Below are 24671 nucleotides of genomic sequence, written 5' to 3' on the forward strand. Positions count from 1 at the left end.
TCTAAGTTTTTTTCTGTCTATTCATGTCGAGATGTCGAGGGATCAGTTGCTAATGTCCTCTCTGCTCAGCTGTGAAACCTGGGAATATTGAGGCAATGTCACAATGTACGAGGCTGAGCTCTTTCAAACATAGGACTGGCATGACACAGGAGGAGAGGGTAACCACACCACACACAGACCCCAGTCTCACATACTACCATCACAACCTCAAATCATACACACATACACACACAAACACATACGTGAGGCTGATCAAAAAATTCACAAAACAGCAGACACACTAGTCATTGGTGACTCTCCATAGTCAGACACTGACGCCCCCGCCTACCAGACTGAGTAAGGAGAAGGTCACAGGTAAGCTGTCTAACATGCACTCAGGTCTCTCAACAGCAGGTACAAGTCACACTCAATCATTGTCCACACTGGTGTGTTAAACCTGGGGCACGCACTCCTTGACTATATGAAAAGAGACAGAGGAGCTTTCTGATTATTGATTATAGCGCCAAAGCAGACCCTGACCTTGAGCAGTATCAGTATCCTACCTGAATGATGAATGATACCACAATACAGAGATGATCAGCTTTAACAATTGGCTTAAACTCTGAAATTCAAAGGGGATCCAATGTCTGTCTGCATCTGATGACATGACAAGCCAGCTCAAATTCTAAACCTACCACCCTAGAACAAAACAAAAAAAAAAAAAGGGTAATGCTGCTCAAATGCCAGATCAACCTCAAGATGCAAGATGCACGCTCTCCGGCCCTCCTTCAGTATGGAGAACATCGATGTCTGTGCTGTGACAGAAAACCTGGTTCAAGGCTCCTGAGAGCACCCCCCAGCACTATCAGGTTTTACCTCATATCATGCCCCAACCCAAACCTGAAAAATAGAAAAGGAAGAAGGTAGGAGGTATTCATCCATCACACCAACCACCTGATTCTTATTTGGTGGCATCGCATCGAAACCATAGGCCACCTCGCAAACTCTCAGAAACCTATGGCCTTCTTGAAAAAACTGGAAGGAGGATAAATGTATCCAACACCATCATATACTAGGTAGGTGACTACAACCTAATAATATAGAGGAACACTACTCAAGCCCAAACACTCTACTCCAGCCCAAGTTCCTGGAATTCTTCAAAACTCATGGAACAACTAACTACCATCACCATCCCACAAGAGAGAAACATACTTGATCTCATCATCACAACATGGGAAAATGAAAAAGACCACAGTAAGAACTTTTTGAAAGAGCTTCACACTTCTAAAGACTATAAGGCATTCTTTAGCTATGTCAGAAAACCTAGAGGAAACTCCCCAGATATCAGAAGTGTCCCCGGCGTGTGCTCCATGAACTCAAACGAGAAATTAAACCCCGCAGTTAGACAGCTTACTGTGGTCCCACTCCACAAAAGCGGTGCCTCCCACGACCCCTGAAATTTTACGTCCCCATTAGCTTGACAAGCCTTATCTCATACAGCCTACCTAGACCTGGCGAAGGCTTTTGATACAATACCTCACTCGGGTATCATTGAAAAACTCATCAAATTAAAATAAAACCGCAAACTGGCTGAGTGACAGAACCCACAGGGTCAGAGTTGCTGGCGCCATGTCAGACTCAAAAAAGCCTGTAGTGGTGTCCACAGGGGCTCAGTCCTGGGCCCACTCTTGTTCTACTTCTACTTTCTGAAGTACAAGCACACACAGGAGGGGTTATGACTGACAAAGTTTGCAGATGACTGCAAACTACCTGGTGTTGAAAACACATGTTACCCCTAGCTACCATATAGTGCAAATCCCCCCACAACAAGAGAAGTTATTAGGACCTGGGAACCCAGGTTGACAGTAGGGAAGAAATAGTCTCCCTATACTCATCATCATTAGACCAATGATCGAGTACAATGCCCCCCATTCGAATGTATCTGACCCGACACTTGCAGCAGCTGGAGGCCACAAAAGTTCCTCCACCAAAAGGATAAAGGGTCTCAAAAATCTGTCTTATGCTGCCGACTGAAAAAGAACCAGTTATATATTCAGTTGCTTACCGCTGCTCAGAGGTAACCTCGACACGGTTATTAATAGACGCGGCTGGAGGATAGATTCATCACCCAAAGACTCCTATATGCTGTGGAAAAAAATCGGTTTATGTGAGGTGACCAATGGATGGGAGATCGCAGATACACCCAGGGGTTACCTCAGTGTCACTGCCTAAAATAATATTAAGGTTAGGCAATGCTGGACTAACAAGCCATAGATAAATTACATATGGCAATTGCATGAAAAAGTCTCCAGACTAAAACATCTTCTGACTGTAACTGGAGTGAAGTGATGTAATCTGTTCCAGTAAAGACTTTTTGATAACCAGTTACTTACAGACTATCCTATGTAAAGTATTGAACATACTGACAGTTTTTAATTTAAGTTCTACTTCTACCAAAGAAGTACAAGTTAGTAGAAGAACATTCCATACAATTTTATATTTTGCTGGTGATAAAAATGTTTAAGTCTTTGATCACATAATTTCCTCAAATCTGAAACTTGCCTGAATCACATCATGTGGAAAATCATCATAGACATGGCATTTAGTAAGACTCCCCTCTTCTTCATTGCCACTCCCAGATGTTGTTTTCTAAATTTAGTAATACCACATCCAAATACTATAATCTTAACCTTTCTCAAGTTTTCTCTTCACTGCTGTTTGCTTTCTTTTGCCTTGGCATAGGATGTCAGTGTGTGTGATTTCTTTTTTTTTTTTTTTTGTATTTATTTGCTCTTCTTACACAAGATGCAAGAGCCATGTTATGCTTTTGAAAGTACTTGTCTTATAAAGATGATATGCTAAGTCATCAAGAAAAAACATGCTGAATGCTGATGACATTTGTTTATTCATTTATTTTAAACTAGGCAAAAGTACTGATATGGGGGATCCTTTTCAGCCACATTGTGACCATAAGTAGATACATTACTTAAAAGAACAAGTACATGCTTTATATGAGAGGTAACAAATGAGTAACAGAGTACTTATGTAACACCATTTGTTGCAGCAGTTATACTGTCATGTTAGACAGTACAAAAAGCATATGAAGGTACATCATCTAGTATGAATACTTCTGTTACTGCTGGAATAATTCACAAAGGATGAGCTGATTTCTTAGCATTCTGGATGAACGTTGCATACTTGAATCTCTTAAACAATATCAAACATTCATCTCAAGTATATAAAGTTGTGATCAGAACATTGTTGCAACTGGACATTTTTTTCTGAAATGAGTGCTTTATGAATGAACAAGGCCTCTTATCTCTTTTTGTTAATATAATCACCTCCAAGCTCATTCCCTAGAGAATAAGCAAATACTCTTTTCACAAAAGAGTTAAAATTAACTTTATCCTTTCTTTGGCAAATTTAGAGTAAAAACCTTTTCCATAAGACAGTACTCCAAGTACTACAGTTTGAACCGTTGTGTTTCAGCAGATGAAATGACAACTGTACCTCTGCCTCAGTCTCTCAAAAATGGTATAACTCATGGGTGTTTAGCACATCCGTCTCTTAATTATCAGTGTGAATTAGTGATTTGTATAATCCAGGATACTCTACAAAGCCCAACAAATGAAAAGTTTGCATCCCGAAAAACTAAAATAAATTAAGCCGGTTAAATATTTAACAAAATCAGCAAGTTCTAGTGGAAGATGTGGAGTCAAAAGAAGTGGCCTCGCTTTGGCAGTTTCATATTGGTAAATGGGTAGTGACAGACACAAGTTTCTGTTTTATTATGCAGTTTCAGAATATTTAGGGAGAATAAATGATTTGTGTAACCAATCTGAAACATAGTGAGCCTAGTCTAGCTTTGCTTGGGATGATCCTGTCTATAAAGTATCTTTTTCCTGTGTCTAAAGCTACCTATGTCACAATACATTTAAGTGCTCCAGGACTAAAGTCACGCTACGTTCCTGACTTGGATGCCATTTTGCTGCTCAAAAGAATGATGTGAAACAGTAGTCCAGAGATGGAAGTTATTTATTTATTAATTTCTTCATGTATTTGTTAACATGTGTCTGACTTTAAATTCCCTCTAAGCACAGCAGATGAGGCCCAATATGAAAAAAAATCGCAACCATTATATGTTGATAAAGTATCCGTTTTTATTATTTGTTGTATTATTTTTCTTTTATTTATACTATACATCCCTTTTCTATTGGGATGGACTGCTGGAGTAAAAAGTTTAGTTTTTTTCCCCATGTTTTTTTGGTTCTTATGTGCTGTGCATTCTCCACCCTCACTGGTTATTCTAGCTGGATGCATTCATTTTTGAAGGAAAATTATTATTCTTAGCTTTGATTTTAGCATTCAGCATACAGCAATGCAGATATCAAAGTATTTTATGCTAAAGGATAAAACTACGGCATGTCGGTTGCTGAAACAATGCTAGATATATCTGGCCTGCCTCTTTAACTACCAAACTTAGCACTGGAAAGTAATTGCAGCATTTGGAATCATAGGACACTTTGCTTTGAATGACTGTCAATGTAACTTTTTCTGTGAAACCTGTGTGCTTCTAATGGTCTGGTTTGTTGACCTTCTGAGTGTCAGAACACACAAGTGAACTGAGGGGCAAGCAACAGAGCAAATATTTCCTGTTGTGTACTTCACTTATGGATTCATATTTTATGTGACAAAATTCATAATGCACTAATGACAATGAGGTAATGCGTTTCATCTCATGCAGCTGGTGTCCCAAATTATAATAAAGCAGTAATAATAATAATAATAATCATAATATACTTTAAATGCTAAACACTGTCTTCCTTTCATAAAATGTTGACAACTGAGAAAAGGCCCAGTGATTTTAAATGGTCTGAATATGGCATGTCTGCATTGTGGGATTTGGTTCATAAATTTTCTTTGGGCACATTCAATGGAAAGCAAGGTTCCCTTACTATATGAACAGAACATGACACTGAATTATACACTCAGCCTGGTGCAGAAGGTATACATTTCTGTCAAAAGTTCAGAAGCTCTGGTAGAGAGAATTTTTTTCAAAGCTTTATTTTTGACAATGTCAGCATTATGCTCAAAACTAAGGTTTCTGTTTAATATACCTAGGCCTTCATTGGTACTGGCAGGAAGATTTAAATATACCATCTCAATGAACAACTTTCATACTGACAGTGGAGTGTTACTTTTTGTTTTAGTTATTCACAATGTTTTTAAATTAAAACAAATATTGTCTTTCTTTGCAATTTATAAATATCTAATAGGTATATACAAACACAAAATACTCATTTTAGATGCTTTAGTGCTGGATAACATTATGTATACAGTGCAATACACTTTCTTATTTATAAGTTGCTTGCCTTTAAAACTCTGGGAATGCTTGCCATAACTGAAAACTTAAATTAATCAATTGAAGTAATGATGCTGACAGTGTATTTATAACTTATATTTCAGAAAAACAACAGCATATACTATTTTATGACATTGGGAGTATGTGTCCATAACTTTTATTTGCTCATTTGGTCTAGCTATAATTTGTGTGTGTCAGTCTATCTTGGGTGATTTGTGCCTTTCTGCATGTAAGATTTATAGATATGATATTTTATTGGTGGTATTTTTTGCTTAGATTCGTTATATATGTACTTAAATAAGCAATTTGCCATCCTTGCTGAAAAGTAGCAACACTTCAGACTAATAGTCCATAACAAAGCAAAATGTAAATAGGTTGCAAATTATGACGTTTGCTTGATTTGCCTCATACATGATACATTAAATCTGTCAGTTATTTTATAAGTATAACATTTCTGAAGTTGACAAATAATTGTAAAAGAAATTTAATGAATATTTGCTTTACACAGGGTATCATTTGTATTGTTTTCAATGTGTTCACAACTTCTCTTTCCACTGATGATGCTTACAAAAGGTGTGCCGAAATGGCTGCATTATCACATGGTATCTCTAGAATAAATGGGTGCCTGATGCCTGGTCGTCTTGTAAATATCAGCCACTATAGTGCAGCTTTGAACTCAGGCCTTATAGAACATCAAGCCCAAAAAGAATAGCGTTGTATAATAGTACTGAAGACACAATGTGCTTTCTGTTTGGTATGTAATGCTTATGTCTGCTTAACAGGTGAAATTACTCATTTGAGTGACAAACTGCAAGTACCCTAGGACTAGTGGGAGTGAAGCCAGGTGCTGGCAACATGTACATCTGCCTGCTGTGTAAATTTTAATTTGTTGCAATAGAGTGAATTAGACAATACAGCTGTGTTACATCTGTCTGACTCGCTTTCCTTTTCTTCTTTTCATGCTGTCTTTGCTCTAAAATATCTGTTATGTTTCAGCCGCTGTTCTCCTTTCCTTGACCATGACAACAGCAGGTGAATTTATGTGTCACACTTTACAAATTTTGTTTCTATCTTCCTTTTTTTCTGTCACTGTTTCTTTGATAACTGGTTATGATAGATAATGCATGGTGTGTTTCAATGAAGTTCCTGGGTTTTTAACTTTCCAGGATTAAAAACAAAAATCTGTAAAAGAAAACATCTTTGTCTAAGCATTCTAACTTGTACTGACTGGCTGACTACTGATGTTTACTAAATATGTTCCCTTGACCCCGACTTTTAAAAAGGTAATGGAGGTTACAATGAAAGTCAAAAATGAAACTGACAAAGAAAATTTAGAAAAAGTGTCTTGCCATCATGTTACCTTGCAGAGGCTGCAAGGAATAAACTGACAATGTGTCACTGTGCATGCCTGTATGTGATGTACTGTGAGATTTGTTTACTGAAGTGTTAACATACTGATAAAAGGCAAGGATTTAATGCCCTTGGAATGTGTAGATGAATATATTTTAAAAGGTTTAGAAAATCTTTTAAAATATTATAAACTGCATGTTTTTTCAAATGTCCTTTCATTCATTCCCCTTAAGAAGTGAAGAGGGAATATTACAGATGAGGTTGTGACAGTAATTGAGTCATTCAGCATCAGTGTTTTCCACAGTTTATAATAATGCCTTTTGTAATACTAAAAAGGCCTTTTTTTAATCTATGACCCTTTGATCTCTAAAACCTGTAGGATGTTGATCACTGCAGATAAAATAAAGCATGATGCATTAACGGTGCAATTATGTACCAGCTAGGCTAATTTTGTGAAGAATGCCACATTGTGAAGTTTAACTTCACAAGGCGTACAGACATGGGTAACGTCATGTTATCAATGTGACACAGCTGGTCCCTGCTGTTTATCATATCAGTAAGAAGAAGCATGGCAATTATGCCTTGTGCACCTGTTGTCTCTCCCAGCATCTGTCTGATGATTGAGGCAAGGGTATACCGGAGCTCTCACTGGCACTCCTGTCCCTCACGTTGAAGTCCTGTTGGTTATGACAGTGTTTCCTTCCTTTCTTTACATCCCAGATTGAAGCATCATCTGTTCAGGATTTGCTGACTTTGGTCTGCCTATCTAGGCCCCTCCTGTATAGTTTATGTCTGTTGCTATAGTTAGCAAAACAACAACAAGCATCTTTTATTTAGAAATCCAGATCTTCTCAGTAGTCCATTGTGATTATCAACACTGTTTATGTGAAGTTTAGCTGCATTATCATTTGTTATTGTAACTGCAGTACTATTTGTATAGGATCCATACATTACAATCAACTCATACAAAATTGTGTAACAAGTAATCATACAGAGTTTGTCAAAAGTCCTAATCAGCAACTCTGTATGATATTGGGGGAAAAAAACATTGAGAGTAACATGAAGACTCAACCATATCAGCAAACTTTTATGTAAAACACGCATAGGGAGAAAAGTAAAGGGCCAAACACAGACTGAAACTAAGTCCAACTGAGACTTTCTAAATAAAATAAATAATTCAATAGTGATCATAATGTCTTATTTTAAAAACTTTTCTTATTTGGAACAATTGTCGAACTATAAGCCTTAAGCTTGAAAGATAACATACAGTAACAGCAAGCTAATGAGCATTGCTGACAGACTGCTGAAGTTACGTACTTCACAATTTCTGCACTCAAGATATAAGGTGCATTCTTATGTACTGCATTATGTTTTTCTTATGTACTGCATTATGTTTCTCAATGTTTTTCCCCAGTATCATATAGAGTCACCATTTAGGACGTCACACATTTTTGTGTGATTCTATTGTAATGTAGGGAGCCATTGACGTGGTGTCATGCGCTAAAATAAGTCTCTGTTTAGAACAGAAAAATGCACCAATATTCCAAGCAGATAGGAACTCAAACGCAGAGATGATAAAAAAAAGTTTTCCTTTAATAACATGTCCTGGTACCTCGGCAATTCGCCTTCAGTGGAACACCTCACCATACAAAAACCATCTCTATATACCATTAATCAATTGAATCATTACTCAATTAGAACAGGTTTAAAGTGCAACAGCTCTATTTTAGCTGACAACATTTTAAAATTCATGACAATATGCAGTATAGCAATGAAAATAAAATGAATGAAGAATAGAAAACACTGATAACAAGAATTGAAAAAATTCATGCTTCCATATCCATACAACCTATGGCTTAATACAGAGTCAGTAAAACATTGACTTATTCATACTGTAATGCCTCTGTCTAAATTCATGCCCCTTGGATGTAAAGTATGATAATTAAAAATCATTTTATATTCTAATCTATTTAGTTCAGTTTTGAAATTGCCTACCTCAAAATGTATTTTGGCCAACACACTGAAAATAAATCCATTAGTGTTGCCATTATGCACGTTAACAAAATGTGAGGCCACAGGGCTATCCATGTTGCTTCTTCTAATGTCCCCCAAGTGCTCTAGGATGCGAATTTTAACTTTCCTTGTAGTTTGGCCCACATACCAAAGTGGCTTAACACAATCACACCCCAAAATATTAAAATAATATTAAAGGAAATCATCTTTGCGTTTGAGTTCCTATCTGCTTGAAATATTGGTGTATTTTTCTGCTTCTAAGGTTCAGACTTTTGGTGTTTTTTACTCTGTTTAGAACAGAACAAAACATTCTTTTTACTACTGACTGGTGAAACACGCAGGCAATATTTGTTTTTGTTTAAAACATTGTGAGTTAGTAAGATGAAATACGAGGGATTTATAAATATTTTCAAGAGTTTCAGGTTAAGGAGAGACCTCTGTTTACTTTGTTTAATGCTGTACGCAGATGTTTAAGTATTTAGCTTTGTCCCTCCTCCCAAAGTCCTCAGAGATACAAAATGCACAGGATGTAAATATTGATTCCTGTTTGCCTTATGCTACAAACATTTATTATAAGTTCATATATTCATAGGTAAGTACTATGCTAGCTGCCCTTGCGGGCCATTTTAAGCCTAGCCAGTCTCTCTTTGTGTGCTTGATTTAACCTACCCATTTGGTTAAAGATTATGCTTACCTATCCCATGGTCATAATTATACATTAAGCCTAATGAGAATAAATGAGATCATACCATAGATAATTTGAGGGGACCAATGCATGAGATAAAGCATTGATGAGCTGCCTCTGTCCAGTAGTATTACAGGGGGCAGTCTTGGCCTAAATGTTCTGTTTCACATCCATAGATCTCAGATGTGCTTGAATATGGACACAGATGAACTTTGTTTTATGTGGATGAGGAGTCTGTTCCAGACTGATTGTCCATACATGTAACAGTTAAATTGCACAGTTACTCAGTATCTCATATAATGTTAAGGAGTGTGTCTGTCCTGGGATCCTGCAGTTATTGTTAGCACCATTACTGCTATGAGCCTCTCTGGGCAGCAGTGCTATCGGGTGGCATTAGTGGCAGTGTTTTAAAAAGCACTCTATACCAGTAACCAATGAGTTCTCCTTTTTCCCCTGTACACTAACCAAGCAACATGGAGGAGAGCAAAGTGCCTCACTGCTTTGAAAACCATGAAACACTTAGTGCTGACACACAGACTGCAAGCAAAAACTGCATGTATCCCTGATGTGCTAACAGCTTTGCAAGCTGTTAAATACTTCAGTCTGGTGTGTGTGTGTGTGTGTGTGTGTGTGTGTGTGTGTGTGTGTGTGTGTGTGTGTGTGTGTGTGTGTGTGTGTGTGTTAGAAGTATTTAACAGCTTTTAAACGTGTTACCATTTCCGAGTGCTGCTCTCTGCTGGATGTTATGTATGCTATGTATGTTCTACTTTAAGACTATAGCATAATATTTCAGACAGGTTATGACCAGGTCAGCTGCCCCTTTGCTACAACCTGGTTACTGGTCTGGAAGGAGCAAAAGTTAGGGACACAATTAAGGGCATTCCTCGAAAATTTTGACAGTTGAGAGGTATGGCTTAATATACGTTAGCATAATGAGTATGTATAATACAAATATGTCATTGTTTGCACACAAATGCTGATTAGTGACATTTCTCTTTAACACTGGCTAATGCTTTAACGACTAATTAGTATGCTTTGGCCTAGAAATCATTATTTAGATTTAACCAAATTAAAAAAATAAGATGACTGTAAAAATAATTTTCTTATAACTGGAAATTCACTAGATGGATCATAATAGCATAGAGCTTTATTAGCAGAATGTTTGATTTAGAATTTCTAGAATTTGAATTTTCTCAATTTATACCACTTCATTTTAAAGAGATCACACAGGGGCTGTGATTAATTTAAAGCTGCCATTGTCTCTTTAAAATACAAAGGTTAGGTTAGGCTTCTCATCCTTGATGCAACTGTTTTTTACCTTTTTCATCCCCCCCAAACTAGATATAGCTGCACAAAGATATGAGTGTCTGAAATGTTAATCTCTGCATGTGCCCCTTCAGATCATCCTCCTTCCCCTGTCTGTTTTGAGTGAGTTGTTAAAGGCAGGTGTTGCAATGAAGTGAAAATTACTGTCCCTTTAGGGAAGGCAGCCACCCAACTATTTGTTCGTCCATGCCCTTCTTTGATCATCAGTCCTCTGCTTTACATCAGGCACTTGTTTGTTTCCATGGCAGCAGTACACAAGGAAAAAGTCATAAATATCTAGCATTTTTGAATGACTTGTTATTGTTTCTGCACAATCAAGTTATCTGAACCTCCTATCTTTAAAACAAACATTCTAGCATATCGTTTATCAGTATGTGATAAAATGTATTTGTGTCTCTTAAGCAGACTCAATGAATAATATATTATCTGTTCTTGTAAAAAGTAAGATATGTAGGTTTAACCTTCTACCTCAATCTGACGTGGACATTTGGACAATAACCCAATCCAGTAGTCTTGTTAGTAGCTCTGCATGATATGTCTTGGACACACCACTTGATAGACGGTGGTTTTCTAACCTATTTGCTGTGTTGTGACTTGCATGACATTGACCATAGCAGTGTGTTGAAGGTGTGTACCATTGTTTATGTTTTCTTAAATACATATAACTGTCACTTTACTGTTACACAGATGTAGGCTAAAGTGGGGTGTACTGATTATGACATTGTATTTAAAGAAGCATGCAAAACATTGTACATTTTTATTAAAAAATGCACTATCCACAGGATTTATGTATTAAAAAAGTGAGCAATGCATTGCATGTGGTTTATTATGCTTGTTCTTTCATTGTTATAGCATGAATGCTGTTGGAAAATATAGACTGTCTTAATGACTTGGGCGGAAAGATATTTGAATGATATTTTTTCAGCACAGTGTTTTCCATGGATTGTTAGCTACCAGGTATTAAGAAACAGTAAATTGATTACAAGGGTGAAGGAACCAGGAATTTGTTTTCATGTCTTCAGCATGCTTATAAAAGATGCTAGGAAATCTGGAACCAAAAACGACGAAAGGGCAACTCCTTACCAAACGTCTGAATGTCCTGATGAAGTGCTTTAAACTGTTGGATGAAAGCACTTAATTGATTTATTGTTGAATAAGGGAGGATGGTTATGTTCTACAGTGTGCTTGTGTTCATTTTGGTAAGCCAGGAAATCTAACAAAGTTGTCATATAGTTATGCCCCCCCCCCCTTATACACACATACGTGCTCATACTAGACTTTAAGGTCTATACAGCTGTAGGACTATCCAAAGTGATGTAGTTCTGCTCTCACTAAAAAGAATTAAACAGAAATATCTGTCTCCAAATGAAATTCATAAGGCATCTTAAACATGCATGCACAGTTTGTTTGATGTAGTATTTGTCACATGAGCAATACAGAGAATAAATTGCTGCTTACAAATTAATTTTGTAACATCCCTTATGACCATATTGTCGCTAGTGTGTTAGATGCTATGAGACATACGAGAATACTGTTTTGCATACAGTACAACTGTTGCATAGAAAATACCTTAATCTGTCCTAAACAATAACAGTTTTCAAATATTAATTACTAAGTAATATTAAATGTTTGAATTTTTCCATATTGCTAGGCTTTGTACATGGTATCGTGGCATTCTTTGGTAACACATAAACTGCTGTTGTAGAATGGGCATTAGAACATAGCATTACTTCATCAGAGTTCTGAAAAATTATGCACAGGCCTGTGGATATATACAACCTAATATGTTATTTTTCCAACTGATTTTACTGAATTTGTTTACTTCTGCTTTATGGCACAATAACAGTGTCAGAATGGTTTCAATGAGATTACCATTCACTATTACAATGAAACACATTTATGCTTTTGCACATGCCAGAGAGCAGGAAAGTGACCACTTTTAGGAGGCTGTCCAGCACGTTGTGCAAAGCCCACTTAAATGACACACTGCTTTCATTACAGGGGGCTATTATACTAAAGATGGGAGTTAGAGTGCAACTAAAATAATGGTCAGTCTTGATCCTGAAACATGAAATAAAGGAGGGAGCACAGAGTAGTAGAATTGTTTTCCAGATGATCAATTGGTCATAGCAACAACTGTCTTTCAGGAAACCTAAGAGGTGGCTTTATACATGGATACCACTAGACTGTTGATACTAAAATCAGATTGACTATATGTTTTGAAGTCAGAAATGGAAGAGCTCTGTACACTCAGTAAAAGGCACAATCTGGAGCTTTTTTGCAAAGTTTAGAATTAAATTAAAGAAAACAAGAAAGACCAACTAGATACAAGATCAGCATTATTCCAAATGAATACACAGTACAGGTGAATAACAGATTTAAGGGATTATACCTGGTGGATAGAGCACTTGAGTTGTGGACAGATGTTTGGGATATCATCTAGAATGTGGTAACAAAATATTCCAAATAGAAAGAAAATTAAAAAGGCAAATATGCTTGTGGAGACTTTAGATGTGGATGATGAAAAACAGAGAGCAAAATGCAATGGAAACAGGGAATGATGTCAAAGTAAATTCAGAGTTGCAGAGAATAGCAAGAAGAGATAAGGAGCCACATTCAAAGAGTATTACAAAGAACTGGAAGAAGAAGATAATAGATTGGGAATGAGAAGACATCATGTCATGAAGATTAGTGATATTAAGGTGCACGGCCCAGTAAAAATGAGCATGATAAAAGACAAAAAACATGGGAGGGGGACCCAGCACAAGATATTGAAAATATGCAGCAGAAATAGGTAGGAGAAGTGATTAAGAAGCATTGCAGCATCACTAATACGCATGATGATAAGCCCTGTCGTGGCATACGGGCAGAGTTCCTGCATTGTCAAATTAAATGGACCCTAAAAAGCCTTGCTAATAACAACTCTGCAAAAAGTGAGGCCTTGCTAATAACAAGTCTGCAAAAAGTGAGGCCTTGCTAATAACAAGTCTGCAAAAAGTGAGGCCTTGCTATTAACAAGTCTGCAAAAAGTGATATAATTCTATTTTCACTATTTAAAGTACTGCAAAAATGACAGTGTTACAGTATTCGGCCTTACTCAAACTAATGACTGGTGCCAGAAGCATGGCCTCAAACTGAATGCCAAGAAATGCATCATTATCCCCTTTGTGGAAAATGGCATACCCACTAATTATCACATTAATAACAACATACTAGGCATGCAGTCAGTTGTGAGGGACTTGGGCACCCAGATTGACAGCAACCTGACTTTTTACCACCACGTTGCCTCCATTGTATGGAAGACTTTTTACATGGCCCACCTCATAAATAAGGGTATTTTATCCAGGAACAAGGAGGTCATAACATCCCTCTACTCATCCCTTATCAGACCCATTATCAAGCACAATGCACCCTTCGGCATGTACCTTGCAAAGCACATGCAGCAGTTAGAGAGATCACAGAGGTTCCTGACCAGGGAAATCCAGGGTCTCAAGCACCTATCCTATATAGATAGGCTAAATGCCCTGTCCTTCTACTCAGTCTTATGCAGACTGCTCAGAGGTGACGTGTCTGGCATACAAGGCCATTTCAGACACAGCCTTGATGGAGCTGCTGCATATCTGTAAGACAAACTCCACTTGCGCAACCCGCATGTAAGGCCTTAACCTGGCCTGTGACATTAATAGAACTTCTTGGCAGGATAGATTTGTATCCAAAAGACTCCCCCATCTGTAGAATAGACTCCCTCTCCATGTCAAGCAGAGTACCTCTCTAGCCCTCTTTAAGAGGAACTTGGATGACTGGATGGGAAACAGAAAATATACCCCTGGGATCCCACCTGTGTCCCTGCTGGACAGGGGAAACAGGTGCTGACTTTGAGGGAACATGGGCGAAATTCTTGTCTAGGCTTATAAGGGCCTCCAGGCCAATAGCCTAGTATCAACCTATGAACATATTGCTTGGAATTTTATAGTAAATATGAAAAATGAGACCACGGCCATTGGATTGGACAAGATTAATTTATATTTCAATCCTAAAAAGGGCAATGCTTAAAAGTGCTCAAATTACAAAGCAATTTCACATGCTTGTAAGGTAATATTCAAGATCTTGCAAGCTAGCCTGCCTCTGTGGTACAGAGGGATAGAGCTCTGACTGTAGCCCTGCCCTGGCACAAATTTAGCTAGGAAGAATGTGAGAGGAGTGAAAGAGCATGGCCCACTTCCCTCTGCTGGGGAGTAGGATTGCATACACTTGGAGACATGCAAGGAAGGTACAAGTTCCCTAGTGGAGACTGAGGTGTTGAAGAAAACTTTTGAGAATTCCTTGGAGTGCAAGAAGATCAAATCAGTCAATATGGTAGGAAATAAGCCCAGACTGTTCAGTGGATGGTCTTAATAGTGAAACTCAAACTCAAACACTTTGGATAGATGTAAATCTAAAACTCAAAAACCTTGACCAGATAACGTGAAGATGGAAATCACTTAAGAAGACATTGATGCTGGTAAAGATCAAAGCCAAAAGAAGAAGAGGGTGGAAGAGGAAGAGGCCAAGGTGGATAGACAACCTTACTGACGTAGGGAACATGACTTTGCAAGAACTGAAAACAGGAGTTCTTGATGGATAGGACTAGTGTGCTTAACTCCTTAAGGTTACAAAGAGTTGGACTTGGTAAATGACAAAATAGTCAAAACAACTGCTGCTCAGGATTTAACCATATCTCGTTGATGTCTTGATCATGGTAGTACAGTGCACATCAAGGAAGAGAGTTAAAACATTCCTTCATTCATTTATCATGCAGTACTGAAGTACAGTTATCATTTTACTTTGGAGGTGATGCAGCAGCTGGGTGATGTGACAAATAAGGTTAGCACCTTCCCCTTTTTCCAGGATGGTCCTGAGATGGGCAGTTGTGTTTGGCAAAAAACATGAAAAAAATTACAATTTTCTTGATACTTTTGGAGAAAATTATTTAATATAAGAGAGGACTACAACAGTGACTCTGAAACACCTTAATGTGCAATAAAACAGCTGAAACAATTTGTACAATTTGGAATCTTTAGTTTGCTAGTAAAATGAAATATATTTACTGCACTGTTTGTTGATATGGTTTCTCTTGAAATGATCATGTTTCATAATTAAATATCCCAGTCGGAGCTCCTGAAAAGGTAGTAACTCAGTGTAAGACAAGAGGCAGCAAAGGAAAATCTGATTAATTTAAGAGATACAATGGTTTCTAGATTTCTTATTTCAAGAACAGTGTAAATGCACTTCAGTCTGAGTATATCATTAAGAAAGGGTATTAGCAAATTATTTTAGAATGTAGAACCCACACTGTGAAAGTAGCAGACTCTAAATCCGACTTCAGACCGGTGACAAGTGGAGTACCACAGGGTTCAGTCCTGGGTCCTCTCCTGTTTGGTATCAACTTCTCTGAAGTACAGGCTAACACAGAAGGTCTTTGGCTAACAAAGTTTGCAGATGACTGCAAACTAGGAGCCATAATCAAATCTCCTAATGATGTGGACATCCTACAAAAGGGCCTCACTGAGACAGATGCCTGGTACCCATGAATTACCACATAGGCAGTAGTCTACTTAACATCGAAAGTGTGATAAGAGACCTTGGGACACAGGTGGACAGTAGTCTCTCCTTTGATAATCGCATTGTCACAGTAGTCAGGAAATCCTTCTGCATGGCAAACCTCATCACAAAAGGTTTCTCATCCAGGAAAAAAGAGGTCATTGTTCCCCTCTACTCATCACTCATTAGACCCATTATAGAGTACAACACCCCTTTTGGTATGTACCTCACAAGACATCTACAACAACTGGAAAGGCCACAGAAATACCTCACAAAGAGGATTACTGGCCTCAAACAGATGCCCTCAGCAGACCGTCTCAAAAAACTCCAGCTTTACTCTGTCACATATCGCCTACTCAGAGGTGATCTCTGCCTAACATACAAAGCTATGTCAAATCCAGAGCTGTTGGACATGCTCCACATAAAGAAATCCCAATCCCTCTGAGCTACATGCTCTAGGGACCTAAACCTTGTCACCACAATAAACAGAACATGCTGGAGGGATAGATTCCTATCTCAGAGACTTCCCATAATCTGGAACAAACTAAATATCTGTATCAAACAAAGCTCCTCATTAGCACTCTTCAAGAAAAATCTTGATGATTGGATAGGAGATAGGAAATTCACCCCGGAGATCAGTTCTGTGGCTCTGCTTGACAGGGGCACAGGAAAATAATTTTCTTGGATGGCAAAAGCCAAGGTACCAGTTGGCTAGGCTTATATAGGCCCTAGGGCCAATAGCCTAGTACCTACCTATGAACCTATGAACATGTTACACTCGTACAGCAAATGATAAACTCTCCCTACCCAAATGTCTTAAACACAGTGTGATATCTCCAAGAATTCAAAAGCTGCTCATGCAATGCTCTAGCAAGTGTTGACTTTGAACTGAGATTTGTTTGTAGGTTCTTTTGTGGCATCATTCTGCAATCATAGTGTTATCTCTGGAAGACCCCACCTATGTTAGCTTGCTGCAAGCCACAAGAGTTTGTTGCTGTACTGTCTAGGTTCAAGTTAACTGAATAAGGTAAAATGTTTGGTATAGAAATCTGTGAACTGTAAGACCACTGAACTGTTAGGGAAGTATCACAGAGTTGATCAATCCCAGAAAATTGCAATGGAAAACATGAATTTCCCTGTGATTTAAGGCCAGGTGCTGTGAGGCACATGGTCCTTACACCCCCATACTGAGTATAGGTGGGCACAGTAACCAGTGCAATGAACTGGAATAATGTGTGTAGCACAAAGACTACACCATTATGGATCATATCACTCAGAGTTTACATGCACACTAGGGAAAAGGAACAGAGCTGAAGCTGCTCCATAATCTGCATAGCCCTGTATCTTTCTACAGATACTTGGCTGGCTTGACGTTCTGCCTCACACCAGCTTCACCACCTGGTACTACACATCATCTTTGAATGTACAGACACGGTGGTCAGACTGGACCTTCGTCTGCTGCTGGAATTCTGTGGCCTACAGTTGTGATCATCCGAACAACCACACTGGAAGTGGAAAACAATAAGATGACAAAGAGGGAATGTAGAAAAGAAGATTAGTAAAGTAGAAGTTAAAAAAAATAGAAGCTGAAGTTATGGAGAACTGTGAAATGAAGAATTTGGTGTAGAAGGTCTAACACAGGTTACATCACAGGATGATGGAACAAGTCCCTAAAGTGAGGAGAAACAGGAAGATCAGGAGACATCTGAAGAAGAAATATGGACTTGAGAAAGAAAAGGAGATTTAATGTGGTGTAATATTTATGCAAAGGAGAAAGCAAAACTAACCAAAACAAAAAGAGCAGCACCAAGGATATTTGAAGAGAAATACAGGCAAAGGAATCCGGACATGGAAAACTTTACAATACAGAAAATAAGAAGACAAAGAGGAAAAGTAGAAATGAAGATTAGTAATGGAGAAGTTAAAAAATAGAAACTGAAGTTAGGAAGTACCTGCAAAGTGAAGGATTCTGTGCAGAAAATCTAACTCAGAAAGCACCACAGCAGGATAGAGCAATGGACATCCAAATTAAATCAGTGTAATGGGAAGCAACTATGAAGATATTTTGGTGCCTTCCACAGGAACCCAGTATAAACATTCACATGAAACTGGACAGCAAGGGAAGGAACAGGAAACTGTGGCAACTCTGATGCAGCCAATGTTGAGGAGTGATAGGCCAGTGAGTTCCCATATGACAGAGCAATGGATGACACAGGATGAAACTGAAGAGAATGTGCCACAGGAAGATGCTATAGAACTTTCTATAGAATGTCTGGAGATCAAAAATGTGCCCTCAGTTTGGATGAAAATGAGATAAGAAAAGAGTTGCTTGATTTAATAGAGATAGATAGACATATTAAGATCAATGAAAGAAATGGACTGCAGAAGGTCAATAAACCCCAAAAAGTCAGAATTCTGATAAAACAAATGAACACAGTAATTAGGACTGTCCATGGAGATCCATGCGATATAACAGAAGTAAACAGGATATATTACTGTGCAGTTATATTAATAACTGATAAAATTCTACCACAACAACACAGGGTAGTAAGGGAATGGAAGGGGTGAAACTGAATACCATCATGGAAGTATCGAACAGAGAAAACTATAAAGCAATTAAGACAGTAAGTGTCACTGTTAGAAGAGTATGGAGGAGGGAACAAACCAATAAATATTTTCAGAAAGATAGACGTGATAAAAGCAAAGCACAGTATTATAACAGATCAGGATTTATCATGCACTATCACAAATAATACACTAAAAATATCAGCACAGGCAGAAAAACTTAGAAGATACACAGATAATTATACAGGAAAAGTACAAAATAAACAATTTATTGATGACCCAAAAATTTTTGTAGAGATTTGGGAAACAAGGTAAAAGGAATTGAAATACCACCAAAAAAGAACAAATAGATACATTTTGGAGAAGTATTTATGAAGGTACTGTGGAACCTAACAAAGATGCTAAATGGATAGAAAAAGTAAAAGAAGGAATAAGAAGTTCAAATATACAAGACATGAAATGGAATGAAGTAACAGCCACAGAGATTGGAATAAAGTTAAGAAAAGCCAATTGGAAAACCCCAGGCCCAAATGCAGTACCTAACTTCTGGTTAAAAGTATTAACATCTTTACATGAATATTTACTCATGAGTAAGAGCTATTTATATGCACACCCCGAACAGACACCAACCTGGCTAACAACAAGAAAAACAATGCTCCTACTTAAGAGTGAACCTGCAAGGTACCCTAAAAATTATATACCAATAATTTGCCTTCTGATGATGTATAAACTATATACTGGAATTGATTCCAACAGAGTTTATAGTCATTTAGAAGAAAACTCAATTATGGCAGTAGAACAAAAGGACAATAAAAGAAAGTCATATGGAACAAAGGATCATTTGTTGTTAAATAAGTCAATGGAGAACTGTAAAAAGGGAATGATCTAAGTATGCCATGGATCGACTACAAAAAAACATTTGCAGTATCCCACATTCATGGATAAAAGACTGCTAAAAATGTGTATTATACACCCTACACTGATAAACTACATCACAGCGACCATGAAACAGTGGCAAACCACTTTGCAGTTAAGCCACGATAAAGGACAAATCATTATTCCAGGGATAAAAATCCAAAGGGGGATATTCCAGGGTGACTCTCTGTCACCGTTACTCTTTTGCCTTGCCCTTAACCCATTGAACTGTCTGCTTAACAGATTAAGTGATGGCTATAATTTGGCTCCTAGAAAGCAACAAAGTAAAAAACTTTTCATCTTCTTTTTGTTGATGATTTAAAACTGTATAGCTCATCAGATGAGGAACTGAAAGCACAACTGCAAGTAGTCAATACTTTTTCATTTGATATAAGAATGTCATTTGGTCTTGATAAATGAGCAGAAGCAACTTTTAAAGCAGGAAAACTGCAACACTAAGAAAACATCAGTTTGGGACAAGAATGTCGCAAGTATAGAAAACTCCCGGAATAACCTTATGTTGATCAGAATTGAATGCAGGAATGGTTAAGGCGAAGCAAATTCAAACCAAAAGATGAAAGGTTAATGTTGGCGGCCCAAGACAGTGGGCTACATGCACGTTGGCTTACAAAGTCCATTGAACATGTGGAAGAAACAGACAAATGTAGGTTTTGTAAAATAGAATTGGAAACAGTTGCACACCTTGTTGCTGGTTGCGATATACTAATGGCAGAAGAACTGTTTACTGAAAGGCATAATAATGTGGCAAGACTGTTGCACTGGTGATTGTGCAAACATTAAAATACTAAAGTAGATGAAAAACACTTTAAACATGAGCCACAAAGCATCATAGAAAATGATGGTCTACATCACATGAGGTCACCCATTATCAACAGTTCAAAAGACAGATGCGAAAAAAAAACAGATATAGTGGCCCATGAAAAGAAGAAAAAAGTAACATTGATCACTGAAATCGTTACACCTAGTGACTACAGTGTCTTGCATACAGAGATAGACACAGTCATAAAATATCAGGGTTTGCAGGCAGAAATGAGAGCAATGTGGAAGAAAGATACCCAGACAGTTTCAACAGTGGTAGGAGCAACAGGTTTTATAAAAGAAAGAATCTACAATCATATTTAGATATGTTACCAATACATGTAACCATATGAATTACAGAAAGGGTCATTACCTTATAAACTTGGACCATTTCTTTTACTCTGAGGCAAAGTAATCTTGAAGTTTGCAGATACAAATAACAGTGAGATGAGCAACTGCTACCCCATCAAAAGTGCAGGGAAGGCTTATTTTTTGTTTTAATAGATTTACAATGGGTTTCAAGATTCACTGCACTTCTATGTCAATTGTACTTTGTTTTAATTGTAGTTGTAATTAAAGGTCTCATGTTTCTGATAGGAAGTCTCCTTTTTTATATGGCATTCTGCTCCTTAAGAGTAGTGTGTGAAGCAGAGTCATTATGTTTCATACCTGCACTACATGTATGTACACATCAGATGTGTGAAGCAGTGCCACCATTTTTCATGATTATGTTTAAAAAAATAAAAAAATATTTTGACAAGTTCAAATTCAGTTACAACCCTGGGCCACTACAACTACCTGTAAAACAGTGATTCTAAATGAAACTGCTAAAGTGTATTGTGTGTGTGTGTGTGTGGGGGGGGGGGGGGGGGGCATTTCAGTGTTCATATGTACACGATAGTGTAGGTATGTGTCACTCAGCCATGTTGCAAACTGAAACACTGATACAAGCAGAAAATTATTAAATCACTATGCTGAAAGGCTTGGCAGGAAACTTAACAGCATCATATTAATGATCCAATGCAGTTTTATGTTCAAATAAGCATTTAACAATGTATTCCTTATACATGTGCGTGTACACATACCCACCCCCAAGCAACACACAAATAAAACACCAGTAAACTGAAAGTAAAAGTTCCACATGCTCCTGATTAATACTGCTTCAAAGTTACATCAGTAACAATACTGAGAAAAGATTATTACAGCATAACAAAACCATTCTTAAGTAAATATGAAAGAGTGCATCATTTCAATTAATGTCATTATGAGTTTTAACTGAAATGCACAGTACCAACCTCTGTGATACAACTCAGCTCTAAACAGACAATGAAATGTGTTATAACCTTTGATCTTGGCTAAAACACTGTTCTTTGACAAAGTATAATTATATGAAAACCTCATGGGAATGTTTATAACAAATGCTATGATGCCGTTCTGTTGATCAGAAATATTATGATGTGCCATCTGCTTTTGTACTCAATGAATTCACTGCTGAAATACAGAAATAAAAACTGCATACAAGTATGAAATAGCATTATGATAAACTCTGACGATAAATTAAAAGTGTGATGATAAGTGGGAAGATCACAGAGGCATTCCCATGTGTTCTTGGACAGTGTAGAATGCCTCACTCCACTTATCTTTCCTTGTGTTTCTCCTGGTTAGGAAAACAGTGACAGCAGACTAAGCAAGGTACAGCAGATTCCCTTATTTCTGCCACATAGTTCCACACATCCTGGGGGTCCCTATGCAATCCCATGTCAGTGTTGAGCTATAAATCCTTCCAATATGTCCTGGATCTACTTAGATCTCTTCTTAGTGGGCTATGCCTGACAGAAGTCATCTAGAGAGTGTCCCAAACTACCTGAGCTGCCTGCTGTCAATATGAAACAGCAGTTATACTCTGAGGCTTTCCCAGATCACCAAGCTTCTTGCATCATTGTCTAAAGCCGTCTGCATTTTCCCACCTAAACTGCTGACATCACTCAACAAGACTGTCTACCCGGGCCGTTCCTACAGGTCTTGTCTGTCCTGCTCCATTTTTCATTCTGCCCACCCTTACTAACATTTAATTGGTATACTGTATCACAGTTTTCTGCATCCATTCCTATTTATTTTATCTTCCTCAATGGTGTACCCTCCTGGCCTGCCTTCTGCTGTATTTGTTTGCTTGCTTAAGTCTATTTGCTGCCCATTCATTATCCTATAAGTCTGTTCCTCACCCTCCTTTCTGCTCACTTTAATGACATAATCATTTTAACATATGCTTGCATTCCACGTATCAGCAAGGTTGCCTGTCCAGAACTGAGGTGAACTCTATAAGTGGTAGAGAGAATCTCTGTAATGTTCCCTCTCAGCAGTGTCTCCTGCATCCCTGTTCCCCCTGGTCTTTCTGTGTGCAGCATTCACTGTCACCCAGTTCTCCCCTTCATTACTTCCCTTTGTCTCTTTTTCTCCCTTCTGTCTTAAGCATGTAGGTTTGCACCCTTCTGCATGTGACATATTTGCATTCTCCGGACTGTTCTGCCTGTCTACCTCCTCTTCCATTCTGCCGTCAGTATTGAACTGTGCCTTACTAGTTGCATCCTCTCTGTTCCTACTCTTTTTGTCTCCCTTTGTTACAACTCTGCTGTCCTGTCTAGTCTTGATTTCTCCCTCCTGTCTCCTTGCAGCATGTCTTCCTAAATCCCATATGCCCCCCACCTGCCTGCAGCTGAATGACACAGGCTCTGAGCTCCTCAGTTATCCTTTTAAGAAGGTTCTAACATCCCATTTCTCATTCAGACATTGCAACCATCTCCATCCTCAGGTTCTGCAGACAGTGCTACTGTATCGTACCTATCCCTCTAACTCTGTCCACCTTCAGCTTTGCAGAGTTATGTGGATAAAGCAGGAAAAGAATGTTCAGTGATTGCACATTTTTCTTTCATAAAGCTTTACTTGATAAAAGCTGTATATCTCCTGAGCTAGTAACTGAGATACATATTTAGCTGTTGATTTAAAAATGTTGCATGTTTTGTATAAAAAAAAGCACTGTGGGGTTAGAATTATGGCAACAAAGAGCAATGACATTTTGTTTTCTGTTTAACTGTAGGATACTAGAATATTTAATAAGGAACCTGTGTTTTAAAGCCTGCAAAGCATATGTAGCATATATATATCTGCCAGTGTGGCAAGCATGCTGCATGATAGTCCCACAAAAAATAAACAGACCTTTTGAGCAAAATATCCATCTTTAATTGGGCAGGACTTATAAAAAGTAAGTTTAAAAGAAAAACAGGGAAAGTCATTCTTTGGAAACTAGCTGTAACTGCACACCTCCAACTACGTTTATATGTGTGTTTCATTTACTAACCCATTTCATAGCAAGTGTTTGTTAGCTTGGTAGGCATTTTAATGTAATTGTGATTTGCTGTTATTTTTATTTCTTGTTCATAGTTTTCTAGTTAGCTTTATGGTGGATGCCCGTGGAGGAGCTATGCGTGGCTGCCGACATAATGGGCTGCGTATCATCATCCCACCTCGGAAATGCACTGCCCCAACTCGAGTGACCTGCCGTCTTGTGAAACGTCACCGGTTAGCCACCATGCCTCCAATGGTGGAAGGAGAGGGTCTAGCAAGCAGGCTGATAGAAGTCGGGCCATCGGGTGCTCAGTTTCTTGGGTAAGGTATATAATTTTGTCTAAGGAAACCGCTACAATAGCAGTTCAGTGTCATGCAGCTGATCAGAAAATGCCACATAGTTAGACTAATTTGTTTATTATATTTGAATAAAACATTTAAGCTCTGCTAAGTACTAACTGAAACAAATTTGCAGGAGTCATTTTATAATGGATGTAAAAGTTTAGCCAGGAAGGGACATCTAGGGAAAAGAGGTGTGATGTCCATTCTGATGAGAAGCCAAAATTGCTTTTTAATTGAATAGTACATAAAATTGTAGTAGCTTTTTATTAGGCCTTTCAGTTTAACTAGAATAACAGATTTTATGAGTATTGTTTTATCATACCTACTAATATAACTAAACAGACAGGCTTGATCAATGGTTTTATGAAATATGAATGGCGTGGACTGAGGTGC

At 37.9% G+C, this 24671-nt stretch overlaps 1 protein-coding gene across 31 annotated transcripts in view; it reads left to right on the plus strand.

Moving 5' to 3' along the window:
* Positions 1-24671, plus strand: part of ANK2 (ankyrin 2) — a 3034032-nt gene that overhangs the window by 2460518 nt on the left and 548843 nt on the right. For 17 of the 31 annotated variants that reach the window (XM_044061567.1, XM_044061562.1, XM_044061555.1 and 14 more), the window contains 2 exons: positions 6338-6373; positions 24033-24257. In XM_044061567.1, coding sequence (XP_043917502.1) covers positions 6338-6373; positions 24033-24257 — 261 coding nt within the window. The remainder of the gene's footprint in view (positions 1-6337; positions 6374-24032; positions 24258-24671) is intronic. The other 14 variants (XM_044061559.1, XM_044061568.1, XM_044061561.1 and 11 more) reach the window with 1 other exon arrangement.

The sequence above is a fragment of the Protopterus annectens genome, chromosome 2.part0 (genome assembly GCF_019279795.1).
Source record: "Protopterus annectens isolate FY-2018-M chromosome 2.part0, PAN1.0, whole genome shotgun sequence".
Taxonomy (NCBI): Eukaryota; Metazoa; Chordata; order Ceratodontiformes; family Protopteridae; genus Protopterus; species Protopterus annectens.